Genomic DNA, 25,286 nt, shown 5'->3' on the forward strand with positions numbered 1-25,286 from the left:
TATGAATATTAATTAGAAAAATTAGGTAGGGTTATATTGAGCTATTTTCATACCTATAAAATCATCCCTATGCTAAAATACTGTCATACTAATATTCTATTTTTGGTTAGACAGTAGACATATTTATGTCCAAGAATTAAGAAACTATCACATTTATTCCTATAATAGCTACTATTAAAAATATAGGGAAACAGTATTAAATTGAATTATTTTATTTTTACAGGCATTTGGAGAATCCAAATGAGACCATATAATAGAAAATGTTTCATGATAATTTTTTACCACTGAATTAGGACACTATGTATGTTGAATTCATGCCTCGGACAGTTGCATGAAGAACGGGACCTTACACTTTGGTGTAAGTTTTCTAGTGAACACACTAAGGTACATCCCAAACTAAGATGTGTCCTACCTTTTGGGAGGGACATTAAGAAGTGGTAATCTGACGTTGCATACAGAAAAGTCTTAGGTACCATCATGGAACTGAAATTTTGAGTTCTGTCAGTTTCATACTCAACCCAGGGTGGAGATTTTTTTCATTTCACCATATAAAATTTGGGAAATAGAGTCAAAGCATCTGTATCTCTTTCCTACACAGAGTTAAGTTATAACTAGATTCATTCCCTCAACCAACATGAAAACTCTCTTTCAGTAACTACGTGATGTAGTAGGAACAAAGGCGTCCTACCTGGGCTGGCCAGCCCCTCAGGAGAGTTTGCTTCCAAAACACCGTCTGTAGGAACTGTATGTCCTGTCTGCAGGGCTGGAGGACAGAAGCAGCACAACTTAGAAACAAGCCACACTCACGAATGTAGCAATTCCTCAGTAGCTTTATTTTTATAGAATTTGAGAAGAGATAGCCCTAACTTTGTTAGAAGCCATTTCACCATCCAGCTTCAATACAACTAAAATCTCCTTAGGTTCCCCTTCCTCCAGGTAGTCAATCCTGGAGTCAGAGTGTCATAAATGATCTCAAGCTCAATTTTAGGATCAGGGAGCTGTACAATTATTATTTTTTCATTGTGTTGCAGATTTTAAAAAGGTAGTTCAGTGAGAATAATCAGACTATTAATATCACTAAAATTAATTAAAAGCTTAAGTTTGTTTTTTAGTAAAAAGACCTGATTCATAACCTATCTCACTTTCCTGTGTATGTGAAACAGGACACACATAATATCTACTGGGAAAAGTAACATTACCAAGCGCACGACTATGTTCAGCACTTTGATGCAGGGGTATTTTGGAGGGTGGGGAAGGTGCTTTTCGCTTTGTCCTTTTCAAAGATGAACTGCTGACAGAGGTACTACTGAGCTGCAGTGAGCCAGTCCTCACTATGCCTGCTCCACAGGGATTCTGGAAAACAAAATGACCAGACACGATCTCTATTTAGAAATTAACAGTGGAACTTCAGGAAGAGACCGACCTTTATATCAACTGCTTCATATACCAATTTGAGACATAAGAGTCATTCATTCAAAACCACTTACGGAGCATCTGCCATGTGCCAGGAGCTGAACTAGGAGATGGATATGTACAGTAAAATAAATATGGTCCTTCTCAAGAAACTTAGGCTAGGATGGAAGAATGGCATACAAACAACCAATTAAAATGTAGAGGACTCATAAGCATTACAGTCAAAGACTAGCTTTCAAAGAAAATTATGGAGAAAATATTGATGTAAAGTAAGAGGTGAAAATGGAAGAATATCTGTACATTAAAACAGCTGGCTTGATTAATCGTCTTTTTGTACTAATGTATTAGTGACAAACATCTCAAAAATTTCTATGTCTACCCAAGGTAAGGTCATCTGAGGTCACCGACTCTATAGCCGGCTAATGCTCACACTCACAGCATGTGACTGTCAGCAGACCCTAAGACCGTCCTGCCTCAGCTGGCTGCCTGGTGCCTCCTGGCGCGCAGCCATGTCATCTCTTTCTCTTTACAGTTAACCTGCTTAAAGGAGCTGTTCATAGTTTTTTGTCTCCAGTTTCTCATCCCCCACTTGAACCCTTCCAACCACCTATTTCCCAACTTCTGATCCATTAAAACTATTCCTATCAAAGTCATCAATGACGACCACCACACTAAACTAGTGGCTAATTCTTTGAACTCATTTATTTGACCTGTTAGCAGCACTGAACACCCTCTTAAAATTCTTTTTTTCTTACCTCCAGATGACCACATTCCTATTTTGCAGAGATCCCAATGCTCCCTTTTCTTTTAGAGTTGTTTTTCATCTCAGTCCTTGGATACGCTCTCTTTAGTATCTATGTTCACTCTGTTGGTCATCTCTATTCCCTTGGATTTATGTATTATTAATGCTAATTCTAAACTTATGCCTCGATCCTGGACCTCGATCTTCTATTTAATATCTAAGGTGATTAGATGGCATGTCTAAAACTGAGATCCTAATAATCCTTCCTTTCCCCTCTCCCATGAAAAATAATCCTGTTCCCGCAGTCTCTCCTGTTTCAGTAAAGAGCAAGTCATTCCCCTCCATTTGTTCAGGCCAGTAACTCTGGATCATCCTCATCTCCTCTCTCTCTCTCATCCTCATCTCCTTTCATCTCTCTCTCTCTCTCTCTCTCTCTCTCTCTCATCTCCTTTCTTTCTCACAGCCCACAGGAAGTCCATCCTGTTGGCTCACCCAGTTTGACTGAATTATCAAGAACCTCCTAACTGGAATCTGCTTCCACACTGCTTCTCTACAGCCCTTTCTCAAAACGCCAGCAAAAGGATCCTATTAAAATAGAAGTTTGACTAGGTCACTTTGTTCATAACCCACTAACGGTTTCCCAATGGGCACAAGGCCAAAGTCCTTGTGAGGACTCCTAAGGCAGTTGACCACCTAGCCCCTAGATATCTCTGACCACCTCCTCCTCTGAGAATGGAGTAGCAGACTCCGCTCCAGCCACACTGGCCTTCATGCTGCTCAAGTGTGCCAGAGTGTTCCCACCTCAGGTGGTTGTACTTCCTGTTCTCATACCTGGAATGCTCTTCTAATAATTATGATGTCTTTCTCATCTTCTTCAGTTAATTTCTCAAATGTCACCTTTTCAATGAGCTCCTCCCCCTATACTTTTCCCTTTCCCCAGCTTGATCTTTATGATCAGCATCTAATAGCTCTAGAACCTACCATGTTATTGGCTTATTCACCTTCTTTACTATCTTCCACTGGAGTTGAACATAAGAGATTTTTTTTTTCTTCCTACTTTTCTCACGGTTGTATCTCCAGAATAATGTCTAGCTCATAGAAGTCTCTCAATAAATAACTGTTGAGTGAATGAAAGAAGGAATGAAATACTGTCTTCTCCTCTTGTGAATAAAAGGCCTTGATAAATGTGGATTAGGAGAAGATGGAAATCTTGAGTCATTCCAATCTTGAGACAATGCAAGTACACCTAACAGAAGGGAACTAGTTCATACAGTCAGTGTTTGTAATCCTAATGCCTTGCTACACACCAAGAAAAATGTAGCAAACTTTACTTTTTGTAATTTCATATGTCTGTCAGAGAAGAAAGAGGGAAAGTTTGAGTTAGTTGTCATCACTGTGAATTGTGTTTGGTACTAAAAAGGAGGGCAGGTCATGTCACAGGGAGAGAGCACAGTCGGGCGCATGATGGCATGCACCTGATGGAACATGTCTCTCACTGAGGATAACTTCTCTTAACAAGGGGACACACAGCGTGGCACCTGGCTGACCTGACTGGTAGTCAAACCACTAAATATCCTTCATCCCAAAGGAGGAATAGCTGCAGCCACCAACCTCCTCTCCTCTCAATACTATAGAGCTTTCAGACCTAATCCAGTAAGGAAAGAGTAAAACTCATCATCTAAACCCAGATTGATTCAGTCACCAAAGCCAATTCTGATTAAATATAAGGGATATTCCTCACCCCTGCCCCCCTCTGGAGTGGATGTGGGGACAGATCCCTCATTGCAGTTTGGACATTTGAAACAATCAGGAGTACCTTTGGCAATGAAGGGCTGGGAAAGAAATCTACTATATTAAGCAGCTGGATGAGAAGTATTTAAATATTTTGAGTAGAATGTAAAGTTTTTTTCTTATTGATTAATGATATATCTCTGGGTTTGAAAACTTTAATTTGCTATCTTATAAAATTAGCAAATTTAGGAGTTTTTAGGAAAAAGGAAAAAGGCTGAAAATTCTAAAAAAAATGTGACACTTCACTTTTCAAAATAATAATGTAAAAATCAAAAGCAATAGAATAGGTCATTTTATTTCTCAGGTGATTTTACTCTGTAAAGCCCTATTAAAGCATGCCTCCTTCCTCTCACAGACCTAGTTTACCAGTAAGAGCACAGGAAGTGATCAATAAGTCATTGCTGAATGCACAAATTTGGGCAGCATTTGATTTTCCTCCTACTTCCATGCTGAAAACATGTTTCCCATGCTTAGACTGACTGCTTCCATGAGGTCTAGACCTGTGTTCCCCTGTAGGCCAGATTCCCAATCAGTCATTTGTTGGTCTTTTCTATTACCTGATAAAAGCAGTCATGACTTGAATTAGTCATGAATTTCTCATATGACAATATCTGTTTAGGAGTTAGAGCTCTTAAATTTTGGTCATAATAAAATATACAGTAAAGACATTAGAAGGGAGGACTTTGCATATAAGGACTTACAAGTTTACACGAACCTAACCATAACTCAAAGACAAAATAAAAATAGACGCACGTGTTTCATTTACATCCCTACAGGTCTTAAAACAAGCTAACTTCTTTTTTCAGGAGATTCATAATTTGTATGAATAAAGAATTTCAAATTTGTCAAAATATACAGATTTTAGTTTTACTAAAAATTTTCAATAGTATTTATGAAGACAGTTGTGGGAAAAGAAGGGTAAAGACGTGAACATTTTGAAGGAACACATATTTTGTAACTTTATCCTCTAGTACTTAACTCTCTTTACCCTGTCTTGTAGGTGTAACATGAAAGTAAACGGACATACATTATTAGAGCTGCATTTGAATCCAAGAGACTGAGAAGGAAGACATTAAAGAAAACACCAAGACTGTCACGGAGTGGTAACAGGAAGATGTACATGACTTGTCATAACTGGATTCCATGCTATAATTATGGTTAAGACTTATTAAGTTTATGACAAAAATGTAATTTTAACAATTTACATAGGATGGTCCAAGAGCAGAAGTTTTCAAAGAATAAGAATGGTGAGAGTTTAGATAATCAGCAACAGATTAATGATGGAAATATAAGTTTTATTCTGAGGTACAATATTACTGTTAGTGTTCAAGGAAATAGCTTAATATATATTTGTCTTTTAAGACAGAGACAAGTGTTTTTGTTGTTGTTGTTAGAGAGAGAGAGAGAGAGAGAGAGAGGGAGAGAGAGGGAGAGAGAGAGAGAGCATGTGGGTGAGAGGGAGAGAGTCTTAAACAGGCTCCACCCCCAGCACAGAGCCCCACACAGGGCTAGATCTCATAATCTTTGGATCATGACCTGAGCCAAAATCAAGAATCAGACACGTAAATGACTGAGCCACCCAGGTGCCCCTGCTTTCCTTTTTAAAGACTTTTAGAAAATAATTCCAATCAACTAAGAAGGAAAGGTAAGGTAAGGTAATAAAAATCAAATTTTGAGTTATTTTGTGTTAAATAACACTATTAAGACCATAGTAGAGGAACTCCCAAGCCTTGAGAAAGGGATGTTCTATATCTACTGCAAACATCCTTTTCTTGGGTAAAAGCCCAGAGGAAAAGCAGCAGCATTTAAGTTAGAAGATCTAGGTGTTCCTAAATAGACTGCACCAAGAAATGTGGTGAGTACTGAGGAATGTGGGTGGAATATACTTAGCTAGCACACAAGAATAGAGAGACTCCTAACTCAAGAATGACTACTTCTAGAAAGCAGACTCACTAAACCACCACAGCTGCTTAAGTAAACACATCATGAGTTCCCATATAAAAAGCTAGGAAAACAAAAGCAAAAATGAACTACTGGGACTTCATGAAGATAAAAAGCTTCTGCACAGCAGAGGAAACAATCAACAAAACTAAAAGGTAACCTACAGAGTGGGAGAAGACATTTACAAATGATGTAGCTGATAAAGGGCTAGAATCCAAAACCAATAAAGAGCTTATCAAACTCAACACCCCAAAAAAACAATCTAGTCAATAAATGGGCAGAAGACAGGAATAGACATTTTTCCAAAGACATACAGATGACCAACAGATACATGAAAAGATGCTCCACATCACTCATCATCAGGGAAATACAAGACTATAATGAGATATCACCTCATACCTGTCAGAATGCCTAAAACCAACAACACAGGAAACAACAGATGTTGGTGAGGATGCATAGAAAGGGGAGTCATCTTACACTGTTGATGGGAATGCAAACCGGTGCAGCCACTCTTGAAAACAGTATGGAGGTTCCTCAGAAAATTAAAAATAGAGCCACCCTGCAACCCTGCAATTGAACTACTAGGTATTCACCCAAAGAATATAAAAATACCACATTAAAGGGGGACATGCACCCTGATGTCTATAGCAGTGTTATCAACAAATTATGGAAAGAACCAAAGTGTCCACTGACTGCTGAATGGATAAATAAGATGTGCTGTGTGTGTGTGTGTGTGTGTGTGTGTGTGTGTATAATAGAGTATTAGCGTAAAAAAGAATGAAATCTGCCATTTGCAAGGATGTGGATGAAGCTAAAGAGCATTATGCAAAGTGAAATAGGTCCAGTCAGAGAAAGACAAATACCATATGATTTCACTCATATATATAATTTCAGAAACAAAATAGGTGAACATGGGGGGAAAGAAAAAAAAGAGAGGCATATAAAAGAGACTTAAAAAAATACTGTCTTTGTTTAAGAGAAAGAATATGATGGGGGGGTGGGGTGGGTAGGGGCAGAGGGAGAGGGAGTAGTAGGTTCCCCGCTGAGCAGTGAGCCCAACATTGGGCTCAATTCCAGGACCCCAGGATCATGACCTGAGCTGAAGGCAGACGTTTAACCAACTGAGCCACCCAGGTGCCCCAAAAGTGACTCTTAACTATAGAGAACAGTGTTGCTGGAGGGGAGGTGGGTGGGGGATGAGCTCAATGGGTGACAGGGATTAAGAAGGGTACTTGTGTTGAGCACTGAGTGTTATCTAAGTGACGAATCACTAAATTCTACTTCTGATACTAATATCACGTTATATATTAACTGGAATTTAAGTAAAAGCTTGACACATTAAAAATAAATAAAATGCCAAAAGAAAAAAAAAAAAAAAAGGAAGGCCCTCAAGTGTCCAACCACACTGCGTCCTCAAGCCCTAGTCCTGTGTCCTTCAAGAGTATGTGCCTCATAGTCTCTTCACCATTCCACCCTTGCATTAGTCAGGCTGGAGCTATCCGGTATTTTTGAATGTGAGTTGGTGTCTAACTGGAGAGAGGCTTCTAGAGGGTTTACAAGTTGGAAGGAGGCCTAGTGTAATGCTTACCAAATGAGCTTTGGAGACAATGTCAGGGCTTGAGCCCGGGAACACGGCCATCTAGTGTCTCTGCAACCTTCAGCCTCCTCATCTATAAAGTGGGAAAAGTAACAGTCCCTCCACCTCAGAAGGGGCTGGATGCTTATGTGAAATGACATGTGTGAAAACTCAGCTCAGTGCTCTGTATACAGTATCTGTTCCATAAATACTAGCTAATGTCACATGCAGCTCATCTAGTGTAAAGTATGGGAAAGCGATCTGTAAATAAAATAAGCAAATGATAGTTCTAATGTAGAGTTAGAGTGAAAAGAATGGATAAAAGGGGGTAGTTATTCTACTGCTGTACTTCATCTGCAATTAATAGTGGTGGTAAGAGTCCTAGTAGAGTCCATCTCCATTATAATCAGCCTTAATATCCCAACAGTGCCCAGCATTCAGGAACTGGGACTTAGTCCACTGCAGAAGCCAAATTCATCATAATTCATTATGTGTAAAAATTCCACCTTGAAGTCACCTCGGGCACCTCCATCTTACTTTAAAGGAATTTAATAAAACCGCAATACTTAATACTTGCTTCAATCTTGGTGATGGGTATATGACTGTGTATAATATGTAAATCTGAATATTTCTTAACTTTAATGTAAAGAATTAAAGTTGAAAAATTGTTTAGAACCGTCTTTAGCTTTTGGCACTGAGATATGTTTCATCTGGCCAAATCATGACTGAAAAATTTTTAAAGAGGTTGAGATTAAACCATATTTAAATCCAAAGGGTTTACAAAACAAGAACACAGAGGTTTTTTACTTACTAGGGGAAAACACTTTGGTTAATGATTAGAGATGTTCAATTATTTACTTTAGAGTCACTCAGTCTGCCTGCTATTAGGAAAAACTGCACCCCTAACAGGAATGCACATCACTGAATTTTACAGTCTGTGAAAAGGAAAAAGCTGCACAGAGAAAGAGAACACTCTAGGGAAAGTGGCAAGTCAAGCTGAAAACCATGCCAGATACTTAATCCCTCAGAATTCACACCCAGATCAGGATTTACTGGTTCAAAATGGAACTAAATTTAGCTGAAGAAAATAGAATTGAATGGCATTCAGTAGATTTACTGAGTACTAGCTCTGTACAAGTTATTAGATCACTTATTAATCACAGTGGAATTATAAGATGTGGGTCATTGAAATCAATATATTCTGTATAAGAGAGTCAAAGCAAAAAATGCAAACAGAAAAATTAGAAAAAAAACTTGAATCAAAGGAAATACAGTAGCCCAACTTCAAGGACATTTAAATGTTTCTGTTAGAAGCTTTGGGTTTTTCTGTTTATAATTTCCACATGTGGGGAGGGATGGGTTAGAGAGGAGAAAACCTAAGCTACCCCACTGAAATGGTCTTTAAACTCATACTTTTTTTCCTTCTTCTGAAATGACAGATTCACATTATCCTTCTCCAAACTGAATATTCTCTATAAATACTATGACGTACTATTCACTTCCTATGAATTGTATCCCAATGCCTTTTACATAACTAGCTAAAGGTCAAGCTCGAACTCTTAACTCTTGATGGAAGAAGTCTAAGATAATTTTACAACTTACACAACAGATCAGTTTTAAACTCCAAAACATGCAATTATAATAAAGTAAATGTGATATAGAAATATGAGGTACCGTAATGAATTTGTAAAATAAGCAAATTGTAAAGGCAAGGTTTTTTTTTTTTAATCACAGTGAATTCAGTTTTATTACTGATTTGATCATAAAATTAGCACAATCCCGTATTACATGCAAACAACGCATACAATGATAAGGGAGGAAAAGAGAAAAATCACTGTAAACCCCAACAAATATAGGTTACCTCACAGAAGTTTGGTGTCCAACCTTTTATACATATCCTCTATATTTGTACATACACACATTTTTTTTTACTTGTATTGGACGAAGGCATTTATGCCAGTTTCTTTCTTTATAAAGTTTTTAAAAATAAAATGCTATTTCAGTGAGGCGAGGGCATGTTTGTATTGCTGCCCTGAATCTCTTTCCACATCCTTCCAATTCCCTTAAATGGTACTTCCTCTGGACTCCTAAAAAATCTCGGACTTATATATCCTATTTTCATGTTCTCTCAATAAACCAGTTTTAAGATCCTTCATTGATAGCACTGCAAGTCTTAGCCTGTCTAGGTCAACTTAGATTAAGAAAAATCCTATCAGCAAAGGAGTGTAAGAAATGGAGGTGATATGTCAGGTACCAGACTACTGTACTTAGGGCAGTAGTATCAGGGCCCGGAGCTCTTAAATACATACCCTGTAAGCAGTCATCTATTTGCCAATTTTAAGGGTGTTCCTATCAATTTGCTCAAATACATTCTACGACAGCAAGTAATGAGATTAAAGCTGGATTCGCTTAGAAGTGTCTAAATACCACCACTTGTAACTCGTATATCTTTTGGTTACTAAAATTATATATTATATTATATATTAATCCTTTCATGGGATTCTGGGTGGCCAAGCTTGCCACTAGATTTCTCTCAAAATGGTCTAGATTTAAACTCATTAGTCAATAATAACATCTGTATCCTCCAGTTAAACTCATTAACCTGAGCATATCTTCCTCAAACTTTGTATCCTTTGCCCCTTTTTATTGATGCTGAAAGCACTTGGGTTGCCTTTTGCGTTACAGTCATGTGTCCAGGGAGAAAGATGTCAATCAATGTTTTGCTTTTGTTATTGTACTTTAGAGTTTCAAAAATCCTCAGAGAAGTAATATCAGGACTAGGCCTCACTATCTGATAAACTCTGATAAAACCAAAGATCCACATTACAAAGCATTTTTATCTCTTAAAGGCCAATTTTAAAAGACAAGGAAAGAATAAAATAATTTGATCGTACTAGAGCTGGAAGAGGCTTTTTTTACAAATTTAGTTACAAAATGTTATTGTACAGAGAGAAACTCAAGCCACAAAGTAGTTCAATGGCTTATTCTTCAAGGTAGAAGACAAAGAAGACAATGGAAAAAATGACAAGAGACCTATTGGTAGATCCAAGACTATCAAGCCAGAGTAGGGCTTTTTCTGGCACAATATACTTCCTTTCCAACCCTTTTCCATGCATATCAGAAAAATAAAACACAAATTTTACAACCTGGGTTATACTCTTGCAAAGTTTTTAAATCTCTCTCCCTGAGGCAACCTGTGATTTCATTTCATCAACCCTATAATACTTTGAGATATCATATAACCAAGTCTTATTAGTGGTAATCCCTTACTAATGACATTTTTTAAATGCCCAAAGATGAGGGCCTAACTTGGTAATACATCTCAGATGAAAAAAGAGAAGATAAGTCACCAGAAATCAGAGCTCAGGATCAAGTTAAAAAGACAGACACGCTGGGAATCGAGGTTCTCTATGGTCAGTGATCAGAACAAAGTGTCTAGGGGTAGAAGAGTAGTGAACATCTATAGATTGACTTTAGGGCCTCCGGCTGAGTAAAGGGGCAATCAAGGGAAAAAAATGGGGCTCAACTCAGTTCATATCAGAAAAGAAGCCAAGGCTGTATGGCAGTCATCACCCAAGTGACCCCGCAGTCCTGTCACCATGGCTTCAGGAAAGAGGCCTGCTTCTCTCTGCTGTGGTCTCTAGTAACCAGCATTGGTTACCAAAGAAAGGCATTCTCTCCCCCATGGCTCCCAAATGTCATGGTGGCAGAAAGTCTAAGTAAGCTTCATACCATAAGAACTTCTAAAGGAAGATTCCTAACACTGATTATCTTAAATATTAATTCAGTAGGTACTTCGGAGAGGCACAACTTTTATGTACTGGTAGAGAAGGGGGAGAAATCCTAATTCCATTTATGACCTATTGCTCTTTGAATAGTATTACTCTTTAAAAGTTTAACAACTTTATAATGAGCATAGTTCTTTATGTCTGGGTCAGAGGTAAAGCTGGCAGAAACTAAAAGTAACGGCTCAGAGGATTTTCAAGAGCATTAAATGAGTAATGTGCTTAGTACATGGTCTGAAACGTTAGTAAGTGCTACATAAGCATTAGTCATTAATTTTGCTCTTGTGATTAAGACCCCTTGAAAACCTGAATAAAACTACCAAGAGAAAGTATATTTATATATGAGAAAACCTTGAAAGGAGGAAGCAGATTATACTGCACTCGGGCATTTCTCTACTGAATGAAACAAGTCATATTTTTGGAAATACAGACAGCTGTATCCCGTATATCAAACTAAAAATGCCATGGCAACCACTGTTCCTAGGCAATTGTAGAATTATGTGTGTGGTTTTCTTTCTATATGGTAAATGTAAGTGGAAAGTGGCGGGGAAAATCAAATGGTGTGTTATAACCTGGAGAAAAAAACCAAAAAACTAGATTTCTTAAGATTACAAATACATGCTCTCTTTTTACAATCTTAATGACTTCATAAAACATCTAGGATTAAAACTCATTAAGCGAAACTAAAACCAAATATATTCTTGCACATTTTATAAATATATGACAATATATCATCTTACCTGCTTATAAACCATGATAAATATGAAAAGGTAAAATTGAGTCAAAAATGAATAATGTCAAACATTTCTTAAAAACAATTAAATCAGCTGTTAAAAAATGAGCACACTCTATGTATTAAATTTCACTTGCATAATACTGGATGGCAAAGTATTTCCATTTCTCAACATTGAGTGTCTGCACCAGAATGCAAAATAAGACCAAATAAAAAAAAGTTCAATCAAGATAATTCTTTATTGTGTTTCCAGCCAAAAGCCAATATCCTAAAGAAAAGGAGGTACCGTTCTAGCAGCCTGGGAAGAGCTGTTTTACTGCTATGTACACATATAACTCCAAAGAGCAAAACCATACCAAATGTGCAAAAATAAAGAATTCTCCAAAAGTTTCTGTGGATTCTGTGGGTCAAGTTTATCTGCAACTTGTGTCCAAATCTTTTTCCTCTTATTCAATTGGAAAATACTCTTAAAAGGCTGATTTGTCCATAATACTAGGACATCCTTTGGTGACAGATTTTATTGAATGTGCTCCTCACAGAAACTTGGTCAGCAAATATGGTACAGCTACTGGATTTCTGAAATTAGTTCCAATCTCAGAATTCTAAGTCCTTTTCAATTTAAGTCAATGTCATTGCATTTCTGACTTTTGTCATGTGTGAAATAAATGACAATCTACGTAAATAACCACATACATATCATCTTATTCTAAGTAACTGTATGCATTTATATAGTAATACATGCAACATGGTTTAGGTAAACAACAGCAGGAGCCAGCCATTACATATGTTGTTGCATAAATGGCATTTCAAATCTTTAGGCAGAATCATATTCACAAACTGCTCAAAAAGATCTGAGAAAAACTGCCAGAAATTTTCTAATTGGATAGTTCTCTTCTGCAAATGAACATTTCCAGATTTCCATAGAAGACAGTATATTCACCTTTATAAGGAACATGACACAAAGGCTTGAAATGTAAAAAAGTACATAGAAATTTAGGGACATGAACAAAGATGATAGCAATGACAGTAAACTATGGATTCTTTAAAAGACATTCTTTAGGTGGATAAAAGAATTTTATTTGCAAAAAAGTTTAAAAAACAGGTTAGATTCTATTACTAACTTGGATCTTTCTTGAATTCTCTTTGGAAACTACACAATTAGTTACCAAAATTAGCTCAGAAAAAATCAACAGTCTTTTATGTGAAGAGTTTTAGTTTAGGCTCCAGAATCACTATCCAATACTTTAATTTGCCAGTATTAAGAAATGCCTTACATAAATGAGACAAATTATTAAATACTGACACCAAGAAGCATAAAATAGATGTGGTGGACATTTTTTTCCAAGATACAGGTAGACTGATCCATAAGCCTGCGTAAGACAAACAGAATATTGAGGACTACTTAAAAGAACACTACCATGAAGTGAAAGCTCAAAATGAATAAAACTGCGTTAATTGTAAGTCACTTTGTCATGCATTACTGTTATTTATCTCTCTAGCTCTATCTTTTGACACTTCACCCACAAGAGATAAGTGTTTGCCATTTCTAATGTAATGTATTTCCAGTCTTTTCTTTCTGCTTTATTAAAGGATGCTTTGGGGGAAAAGTATAAAAACCAGAACATTGTAGGTCTGTTAAACAGCGCACCCTTGTGGTTTATTCTAAATCCTGAACAATAGAAATCTACAGGATAAGAATATATCCAAAATTCTTCAGAGATTTGAAAATAATTCTTTTCCAGTACTTTTTCCCAGCCTGCTATTACTTTCAACCATCAAAAACAATGCCTTTCTAAAGTTAGAAATTCAGGGGCACCTGGGTGGCCTAGTCAGAACCCTCTGCCTTCGGCCTAGGTCATGATCCTGGGGTCGTGGGATTGAGCCCCACATCAGGCTCCCTGCTCAGAGGGGAGATCTGATTCTCCCTCTCCCTCTGCTCCTACCTCTGCTCGTGCTCTAATAAATAAAATCTTTAAAAAATAAAGTTTCAAATTCAAAACTAAACTGTTTAATAAAATGTCTATAGTAATAATGAGTATTTTTTATTTAAAATTTATTATTTTTAAAGATTTTATTTTTTTATTCATGAGAGATATACACATGGCGGGGGTGGGGCAGAGAGAGAGAGAGAGAGAGAGAGAGAGGCAGAGACACAGGCAGAGGAAGAAGCAGGCTCCATGCAGAGAGCCCAATGTGGGACTCAACCCTGGGTTTCCAGGATCAGGCCCTGGGCTGAAGGCAGGGCTAAACTCCTGAGCCACTCAGGCTGCCCTATTTTAAATTTAAAACAGGCAGTAAAGGGATGCCTGGGTGGCTCGGTTGGTTAAGTGCCGCCTGACACTTGATTTCAGCTCAGGTTGTGATATCAGGGTCATGAGATTGAGCCCCACGTCAGGCTCCAATCTGGGCAGGCTCCAATCTGGGCGTGGAACCTACTTAAGATTCTCTCCCTCACTTTGATCCCTCCCCTCCGCCCCAAGCTTACACTCACATGAGCTTGGATGCTCGCTCTCTCTGAAAAAAAAAAAAAAGATATATATGGAAGGTGATAGATGCGTTAATTAACCAGATGGCAAGAATTCTTTCATAATGTATATGTATTTCAAATCACCACAATGTATACTTTAAACAACTTACAATTTCCTCTGTCAATTATACCTCAACAAAACTAAAAAGAGGAAAAAAAGGCAGAACTGCCCCCTCATTTTGATCGGTTTGTAGAGGGCCTTGAATGCCTAGAAAATAACTACCAGTTATCAAAGTTTCCAAACTGGGAAGACAGGTTAAGTACTGGTCTTCTCCTTATTCTGCACCCTGGATTTCTCTAAAGCCTGACTTCAGCAGAAAGAAAGGAAGGGAGACTAAATGAAGGACTCACTAATGGGTTGCAAAAATAAAAAGAAAACACACTGAAAATGACCCTGAGCTTTTAAATCTCAGAGATCAAAAATAAGTTTGATTTTCAATATGTTGATTTCCACGTAGTGGCGAGTGAACAAGCAACCATGAGTTCAATCTGCAACTGGAATACAATATTGGGAATGGAATTAAAAAGTTGACATATTTGTTTCCCAGCGCTGTTGCAACAACTTAGTATGACTAAGTGGCTTAAAGCAACAGAAACTTGCTCTTTCACAGTTCTGGAAGCCGGAAGTCTGAAATCAGGCTGTTGGCAGGACCATAGGTGTCTGAAAATATAGGGGAGGATCCTTCCTTACACCTCTTCCAACTTCTGGTGGCTCCTGGCATTCCTTGGCTTATGGCAGCGTAACTATAATCTCTGCCTGCATCATCACATGATCTCTCCTTTTTGTCTCTGTGCGTGTGTCTCCCCTCTTACAAGAACACCAGTCATTCGATTTGGGCCCAGCTTAAGTCCACACTGATCTTATTTATTGACCCTTAGCTTGAACATATCTTCTGGGGAGACACTATTCAAACTACTACAGCTGAGAAGTCAACAAAGAATATGTCTTCTCTGAAAGAGTACGGTAAATATAGGCTAAGACCATGGATTCGGGTGCCTCCAAATTCAGAAAATGGGTAAGGGAAGTGGTGACAAGAAAAAAAGAAAAAGAGTTGAAATATAAAAAGAGAATCAGGACCAAGGAAGAGAGAAAAATCAAGACCAAGGGGGTGATTTAGCACATCAATACGATGAAGAAGTTAAGGAAATAAGTGCTGAGATGTCCAGGAAGGCATGAGTTCACATGAGCATGCACACGTGCCCATGTACACTCACGCACGCACACACGAACACAACCAACCATAGCTTAGGAATTTTTGTCATGAATAAATAAAAAATGATACTTCAGCTTCTCTAGGGAGAAACATAATTCTGGGGTCCTACTTAACGATACATCAAAGAACTACCCAGATGTCCAGATCAAAAGAAAAAAATAATTAGAAAATTGTATAAAGATGTCCAGTTTGCCAAAGGCAACATACAAAAAAAAAAAAAAAAGATTACTTAACATGGGAGCATCAACTGGTCATAGAGCAGAGGGTGAGAATCAAAAGAAACAGCTTTTGGTGAGGCCACTGGAAACAGAGCCTAGAGTTTTAAGAGCAGACTATTTCTTTGACGATGTAAACCTCTTCAGGCCCAAAGCACAAAAGAAGTTTACTGAAATAGAATGCATGAGGTCATCTGGAATAAGGATTTGTGACCAGGGGCTAAGATTTATTTCTACATAAGAAAAAAGACAAAAAATAAAAAGAAAAAAGACAGACATTGGTAATTTAAAATTTAAAAACAATCCTAAAACTGCTACCTTTTAAATGCCTTACTATGAAGAAATAAATGTAAAGGAGTTACACCCACAAAATGAAGTCTTTGGGGACCATGACTCGGCCTCTGCTTATCTCACTCAGTTTCAATCTCCACTTCCTGTTCACGCCCAGGCGTGCCATAGGCTTCACAACACGGTTCCTGTTGCCTGACTGAGGCGCTCCCACGTAGATGTTAATACTGAACCCAAGATCACCTCTTCTATAACACTTCACCCAACTACCAAGTAGTTACTTTGGAAAACTTTATAGCAAACGATTCTATCATTTGAAAAAAAAAAATAAATAAGTTTCCTCCTGATTTGCAAGGTGAGATTTTTACACCATGGACATTAGATAAGAAAATCTCAACAAAAGTAAGAAGGCAGCTTAATAGATAACTACTGAGTTTAAGTATCTTTTTTGCTCATTTCTACCTGGTTGCCATTTACTTTTTAAAGATTTTATTTATTTGAGAGAGTGAGCGAGCGAGCGAGATGTAGGGGTGGAGGGCTGAGAGGGAGAAGCAGACTCTCCACTAAGCAGAGACTCCAGGATCATGACCCGAGCCGAAGGCAGATGCTTAACCGACTGAGCCATCCAGGTGCCTTGCTATTTACTTTCTGAAGGCACATGTGATAGTTTAAAAATTACAATTAAAAACTATAGTTACAACTTTTTAAAGTTGAGAAAACACAGAAATGTTTGTTACTTGGTTAGGGGGTTAGTTTACTTAAGCACTTAGTTTACTAAACTTCCAAGGGGAAATAAAACCCTTCAAGCAGATACATGAAAACTTCTCAGTGTCTCAAATATCTCAAAATAAAATCTGCTCTCAAAGTTACTTGAATCATTTGTCTGATTTCAAGCAACAAAACATAAAGTCTCCTGTTTAATCACATTTACTTAAGATTAAGACTTCATTTAGAGTCACATGAGTAAAGCAAGGAACATACAATTTTTTTTTTTTTAATTTATGATAATCAGAGAGAGAGAGAGGCAGAGACACAGTCAGAGGGAGAAGCAGGCTCCATGCACCGGGAGCCCGACGTGGGATTCGATCCCGGGTCTCCAGGATCGCGCCCTGGGCCAAAGGCAGGCGCCAAACCGCTGCACCACCCAGGGATCCCCGGAACATACAAATTTTATAGGCACAAAAAGTAGTTTGCAAGTGGACTTCCACAAAACAGCAAGCTCCAGGGAAATGTGGGAGTAAACAGAAGCAATAGTAAGTCAGTATGGGGAAGAGATATACCCAGAATATAAGAGTATATAAAAGTAACTGGAAAACACTCTATATGAAAAAGACTTTTTTTTTTTTTTTTAAACTACGGAGTATCTATGTACCAACAAGACACCAGGATTCCTGTGAGAACCCCAGAGTCAGTTCAAGAAGATACATCTAGTTAGAAACCCATGAATGCAGCATAAAGACTGGAAAAAAAAGTCCAAAATTAAATATTTGCATTCCCAATATATGCATTAAGCACCTCTGGTTGGGCCGTCGTAAAACACAGCTTTAAGGTGTATGGATGATTTATTTGCTTGAATATAAAAGCTACTTAAAATTGACACATTTGTTCTTCACTGCATCACAGAACTATACATAGGGTAATCTCTTCCCAGTGCCAACGTTATTAATAAGAAGGTTATTACATTAGGTGGTACATAATCATCTTAGTACATATCAGTGATGTTACCAATCTTATTAGCAGTTTATGTGGAAAAGGAAAATAAGAGAAAAAATAGAGAGTCCCCTGCCCCACCTTCAAAACACAAAACAAAATCACATACCTTCTCTGTTTCGTCCACACTCAAGGATTTCACTACACAAGAAGCTGGCCTCTCCTGGATGTGAGCGAGGTCCTGGGGGGCGCTCTGAGACCCTGACATTGGAGGCAGTGGAGCTCGCCTCTTCTTGGGTGCGTCCGATGGCAGTGTGTTTGAAATATATGGCTTGGAAATGGTATTGGACCTTGTAAAGGTTGGGCGATGCTTACTCACTAGAGGAGTTGCAGGGGCACTTGCAGTCTAATAAAGAATGAAAACGCAAAATCTATTGGTCATTTCAAGATAAAAAGCACATGCAATTAAAAACAGATGAGAAGAATCTTATAAAATACTACATAAGAAAAAACTTACCTGCTCCCGCTTTTTCTTACTGCGCTGAAAAAAGCTGAAAAACCCTTTATTTTCCTTCTCCTTCATAATGTCTAGGTTTTGTGATATTTGGCAGGATTCTAAAATAGAAGAAAAGCCTCTTACTTTGGTGCATGGGTTTACCTCCAAGTTTTGCCTCAATTACTTTCCTTTGAAAAATGCATACGATGATAAAAGTTACTAATTACGGTCTACTATGAACCATGCACTCTGCTAGGTATTTTATATCTTATTTCTTTCTTTTTTTTTTTTTTTAAGATTTTAATTTATTTATTCATGAGAGACACACAGAGAGAGAAAGGCAGAGACACAGGCAGAGGGAGAAGCAGGCTCCATGCAGGGAGCCCGATGTGGGACTTGATCCTGTGTTTCCAGGATCAGGACATGGGCTGAAGGCGGCCCTAAACCGCTGAGCCACCCAGGCTGCCCTATCTTATTTAATTTAAAGCAACAAAGAGGGACACCTGGGCAGCTCAGTCCGTTAAGCATCTGCCCGCAGCTCAGGTCATGATCCCAGAGTCCTGGGATTGAGCCCTGCGTTGAACTCCCCGCTCATCAGGGAGTTTGCTTCTCCCTCTCCCTCTGCCTCACCCCATCCACATTCCCCAACACTACCCCTGCTCATGCTCTCTCTCTCTCTTTCAAATAAAATCTTAAAAAAAAAAAAAGAGCAACACGGAAATTTAGTATTTAATTTTATTGTTCCTATTTCACAACAGAGCAATCTGAAGATTAAAGAAATGAACATACATACTTGGAGCCAATAATCAAGAAATGACAGAGCTAGGACATAAACTCCATTCTCTGTGACTCAGAGTCTGTGTTCTATCCACAATTACCAGCATTTCAGAAGTTAAAATGGGCATTTTGAATTAAATGAGATATGAAACTTTCATTAAATTTGTCCTTTTGTTTACTTTGAATTTTTATTTTGTCTCAGAGTTAAGCAATTATGAAATATTTTATTCTCTGGGGCACCTGGGTGGCTCAATTGGTTGAGCGTCTGCCTTCAGCTCAGGTCCTGATCCCAGAGTCCTGGGATCAAGCCCAGCAACAGGCTCCCTGCTCAGTGGAGAGCCTGCTTCTCCCTCTCCTTCTCCATTTGCATGTGCATGCACACTCTCTCACTGCTCTCTCAATCTCAAATAAATAAAATCTTTTTCAAAAATATTTTATCCCCTAAAACATGATATATTATAATTACTGAGTACTTTGAGTGTTTCAAAAACATTATTTCTTTAATATGATGATTCTCAACTAGGGGGCAATCTTGCCCCATCCCCACCCCAGAGAACACTGGACAATGTCTGGGGACAATTTTGATTGGCACACTAGGGGTAGGGCAGGAGAATGTGCTACCAGCATCTACTGAGTAGAGGCCAGTGATGATCCTGAACACAATATAATGCACAAGACAGCTTCCCCAAAACAAAGGATTATCTAGGTCTACATGCCAATAGTGTCAAAATTAAGAAACCACATTTTAATCAGAATGGCAAATGTCAAACCTCATGATTGCATATTAACATTCCCTTTTCCAATCAGTATTTCCTAATGTCACCTACAAAGGCCTACAAACTATGACAAATCCAGTACTGCTGAGTAACCTCGGCCCAGATGGCCTCTAAATACCATTTCCCCCTAAAAAGGGACCACAGCCGCATAAGAATGGTTGATCCTTTGTCAATATCATAGATTGTAAACAGGAGTCTGGCATATCTACTTACAGCAGAGAGAAAGAAATAAGAGTCCCCTGGGGTCATTTTAAAAGGGCACAGGAATCAATCTGATTTTTTTTTTTTTAAGATTTTATTTATTCATTCATGACAGACACAGAGAGAGAGAGAGCCAGAGACACAGGCAGAGGGAGAAGCAGGCTCCATGCACCGGGAGCCCAACGTGGGACTCGATCCCGGGTCTCCAGGATCACGCCCTGGGCTGAAGGCAGCGCTAAACTGCTGGGCCACCGGGGCTGCCCTGATATGGTTTTCACTGGCCAGAGTCAGGACAATCTGGCAGCATATGAATTACTCAATAAATTGAAACATTCTGCATATATTTAATTCCATGAATTTGTAGCGATGCTAAAAAAATAACTGATCCTTACTGTTTATCTCTGTGTACTGCTAAGGAACCAGTCTGTTATTTTAAAAACTGATGAAGGGGAGCACCTGGGTGGTTCAGCCATTTAAGCATCTGACTCCAGATGCTTAAAAAGTTTCTCAGACAGGTCATAACCTCAAGGACCTGAGATCGAGCCCTGCATCAGGCTCTGCACTCAGCAGGGAGTCTGCTTCATATCATCTCCCTCTCCGTTTGTTCCTCCCACACATGCACATTTTCTAAAATAAAACCTTTTTAAAAATTTTTTCCTGTAAATGAATAAATAATGATGAAGGTAAAGAATCACACATTTTTCCTGCCTCTTCTGAATGAATTCTACCTACAGAGACAAGTAGCTGACATGGGGAAATTTGCTGTTACAGAAATAGCTCAATAAGTAAAGGAATATTTGCAGATGATGATTATTTTCCAACTCCTAATCAAGATTTAAGCAATGACTATTGATAGCTAACATCAAAAAAGGGAACTTGAAGGGTGCCTGGATGGCTCAGTCTGTAGAGCATGAGACTCTTGATCTTGCAGTCATGAGTTCGAGCCCCATATTGAGTGCAGAGATTATGTACGTACATACACACATGTGTAAATACATAAATGTAACTTGCTATTGCGGGGGTGCTAATGGAAGTACATAATACCACCTATGAAGTATTCTTGCCAAAAGATCTCACTCACATCTGATCAAGTCTCTAGATTTATCAATCAATTTACAGGAAATAGAGACAATCAAGAAACGTGTTAAGTAGCACCACAGGATACAATCCACAAAATTCTGAATGTGAGAAACTCGGTAAAACAGAAGACCCAGTTTCTTCAACAAATGAATTGTAAATTTAAAAAAGGAGAGAGAGAGAGAGAGAGAGAGAGAGAGAGAGAGAGAGAGAGAGAGAGAAATAAGGAGCAGGCAATCTGTCAGTTTTGAAAACATTTCTATAAGGAGCACACATGTGTTTTATGATAAATCAGAATATAACTTCAGTGATATTAGAAACAAAGTACTATATACGGAAATTTGTGGGATATATCCAAAATAGCACTTAGAGGTAAATGTATAGTCTTAAATACATTTAAATCTTAAATACATACCCTTTTGTAGGACTACATGTGCAGTCTTTTTATTTTAAAACACTGTTTAAAAATTAAATAAATTGGGGCACCTGGGTGGCTCAATTGGTTAATAAGCACCTGCCTTCAGCTCAGGTCATGCACCCAGACTCCCGGGATGGAGCCTCCCATGAGGATCCCTGCTTCTTCCTCTGTCCCTCTACCCCACTTGCTCGTGCTCTCTCTCTATTGCTTTCTTTCTCTCTTGAATAAATAAATAAAATCTTTTTTTAAAAAAAAATGAAATAAATTATGACAAAATAGGGGCTACTCCAGGAAAGCAAAGATAGTTAATGCCAATAAATATATCAGTGCAATATGCCTCAATAACACATTAAAAGAGAATTATATCTCACAAATTAAAACCAGAAATCTGATGCTTTAAATATTAAATAAGCAGTATGCATTCTGAACAATGAGTTTACTGACAATACTAACTTAATAATGAACATGTGGATAGCACTTTATGGTTACAGATTTTTTTTCACATCTCTTATTATCAGAAATTATCACAAATTACCATTCTGATTCCTTTTTCTAAGGTAGGGAATGTAAAGAAATGAAAGCAGATGGTATTGTCCCATTATACATACATGAAGCTTTGGTGACCACAGAGTCTGAATAACTTGCACCAAGACACACAGGCATTAAATGGTAGAACTCAATATGATATCTATTCAAAAAATGATGTATTAATACCCTAACTTTTCCTTTTTTTTAAGAAATGTTATTTCGTTTTAAGATAGAGTCCTCCACTAACTGAATGTAGATATATAATTAAATTCAGTTGGAACAGGAGATAGAAAATTCACATGGTGGACAGCGCAATAACTACAGCCAAAATATTTCATACAGTTATTTTTGGTAAAGCAATTTCCAGGCACCCTATACTATATCATCCTCCATACTACAACCTAAGTCTTCCCTTACAGCTCTAGGACAGAGATCACCACAAGTCAGAGTTAAACACTAAGAAACACAAGCGCTTGAGCTTACTTAGAAAAACAACTGCAATGTATAGTCTCCTGTTTCCAGGAGAGAGGCTGTAAGTAACTGCATACAAAGTTCTAAAACTTCTGATAATATTAAAATGAGGAGGCGAGGCATTTACAGCATTGGAATGATCTTGTAGATCCTAACACCGTAAAAGGAGCTTTCTTAATTTTCCTATTCCAATCTCTTAAGATTATATTCACAACATTTAATACTCTGAATAAAGACATTTTCTTGGCTGGATGGGATATTACAAACCAATACATTCAACACCTTCAAAATCAAGCCAATAAGATTATGGAATTTGCTTTGGGTTATGTATTTAGATAATGGCAAAGGTAGGAGCAAAAGTACCAGGATGTTGCTACTGGAAAAAAAGCAGAGACTGCTTTGTCCAATCTCTTATTATAGAAGTGGTAGGTGAGATCCAGACAGATAAAAAGCTATTTGCTCTATCAGCTTGCTAAACGAAGTTTGACAGCTAATGCAGTTTCAGAATTAAAACATCTATGTTCTGATTATTAGCTAGTATATGCTTTACAAACACAACAATTTTCAGCTCCTTTGATAAACCTAGTCTTTGTGATAGCCACTAATAATAAATAATCACACAATTAATTTGTAGACTTAATTCTTGGGATAGAGAGGCTTATTATGCTATTGGAGAATTGGAAGTGGTAAAGAAAGAAGATTCCAGTAACACAAAATGTGTAGTTTCTTTTTTTTATAGAATGGGAATTATTATAGTAATTATCTGAGCCTATCCTTTTTTTTAATGGAGGAAAAAGGCTTCCAAATTTTATTACTATTGGCTAATTTTTAATAAGGTTTTCTTCTATGAAAGTAATGCTTTCCCATTATAAAGTTCTGTTAATATAAAGAAAAAAAGAAAAACAATCACCCATAGCCCTACCACCCAAAGGTAATCAGTATTACATATTTTATGTACTTCCTTTCAGAAATCTTATGTAAAATTTTTTTTACATACTGTATTAAACATTTAAATGTTTTAAACCCTAATTTTAACAAAAGCATTTTCCATGTTATAAAATATTCACAATTTAATGCTGCAAGAATTTCCTATGATGAATATACCCTGATTACTCTGAGTAACTGTTCAATGTAAATAATCAGAGATCCTTCCACAGTACCACCAAACTATCAGCAACTGTAATGAACCCAGCAAAATCATTTTTTCTTGTCTGAGAGTCAAAAATATGTTTTGCACATTCTTAGGATGATATTAATTTTTAATCAATTATTGAAATGTAATTATTGTATTAATTTCAAAAATCAAGGGGGGGCTTACTTTTTCAGGAGATAAAAGGCAAGGGTTTTCTTATAGAATGTGCATATTAGTAATGTTAAAAGGTAAAATTAGAAGCTTATTTTTAATTTATCCAATAAAATAGAGATTTCATGTTATAATTTTTTCTACCGATTCATATGTCTTACCTTGTAAAGATGATTTATTGAAGGCAGTAACAGAAGTGGCTACAGAAGGAGGGGGTAAAAGAGGGTAAATTGACTGTAAAGATGATGTTTGTTCAAGAATAAAACATCACTGAGTTGAAATAGCTGTCTATGGATTATATAAATCCACAATTTCAGGATAAAGTTTGAAGTGCTCCATGCACAGATGATGTAGTAAGTCATCATCCTTCACTAAACTTTTGTTTCTAGTAAAACAGATTCATGTTGAATAAATAAGCTCGCAGTTGTCTATCAGCATAGAAACCAACATTATCTACGATCTCCAAATTTTAATACATTATTTCTGTAGATTAATGCTGCAAGCTATTTTTATTTAAATATTTTAGGAGTTAGATTTAGGCCAGTTGATTTTGGATGAACCTAGAAAAAAATCTGTCAAATTTACAAATTTGAATGATAATTAAGACTCAAAACCATGGTGAGTCTACAGTAATTCACACTTGATAAAAACAAAAATGAATTTAAATGTAAATCTTTATTTTCTGTTTAAATCTTGATGCCACAAAGAATTAAGCTAAATCCCACCAAAAAAAATACTCATAGATGGAAAAGTGTAACCAAGGTGGATTGCAACTAAGAAAGACAAGTTTTTATTCTAATTTCAGAAACCGAAATCAAGTTCAATTTTATTACATTTCACTTTCTCATCTTCTTAATGACACGTATTGACTTCTACTTATAGGATCCATTAACTCGCCATTATGAACTTCAGAAACCTTATACATAAACACAATACATACACTTATATGCACATCCTGTCAAATGAATAAAACAAAAAATCTTACCTCTGCTGACATCCATGGCATATAATTCTCTTAGTCCCAGGTCGTTAAGAGATTTTGTCAAATCAAGGGGCTCCTGAGATTGATAATCTTTCAACAACAGTGTATGAAGTGGATCAAACTCACATTTGCTGCATATAATGGGGGCAAGTTCTTGGAGTGGTGCATGTGGGCTAACTCTCACTATTGTCTTCTGTGTTTTCTTAAAATTGATCACTACTCTCACAGTTTTCTGAAACACAGATTAAAACCAGTTATTACCATAATTTATCACTAAGACAAACTTTCTACAATGATGTCTACAATAAAGAGATGATTTACAATTATATAGAGTCCTAAAATATATAGTACTTTTCTATTTTGGTGTAAAATTATTATTTTT

The 25,286-nt window shown here is 37.3% G+C and overlaps 1 protein-coding gene across 13 annotated transcripts in view; it reads right to left on the reverse strand.

The window, feature by feature from the left end:
* The window catches only part of COBLL1 (cordon-bleu WH2 repeat protein like 1), a 157,817-nt gene that overhangs the window by 20,079 nt on the left and 112,452 nt on the right, over window positions 1-25,286 (reverse strand). For 9 of the 13 annotated variants that reach the window (XM_041774041.1, XM_041774034.1, XM_041774036.1 and 6 more), the window contains 6 exons: window positions 24,908-25,136; window positions 24,084-24,122; window positions 18,393-18,490; window positions 18,045-18,281; window positions 1,200-1,353; window positions 689-763 (listed from right to left, as the gene is read on the reverse strand). In XM_041774041.1, coding sequence (XP_041629975.1) covers window positions 689-763; window positions 1,200-1,353; window positions 18,045-18,281; window positions 18,393-18,490; window positions 24,084-24,122; window positions 24,908-25,136 — 832 coding nt within the window. The remainder of the gene's footprint in view (window positions 1-688; window positions 764-1,199; window positions 1,354-18,044; window positions 18,282-18,392; window positions 18,491-24,083; window positions 24,123-24,907; window positions 25,137-25,286) is intronic. The other 4 variants (XM_041774042.1, XM_041774037.1, XM_041774043.1 and 1 more) reach the window with 1 other exon arrangement.

This window comes from Vulpes lagopus, chromosome 11 (assembly GCF_018345385.1).
Source record: "Vulpes lagopus strain Blue_001 chromosome 11, ASM1834538v1, whole genome shotgun sequence".
Lineage (NCBI taxonomy): Eukaryota > Metazoa > Chordata > Mammalia > Carnivora > Canidae > Vulpes > Vulpes lagopus.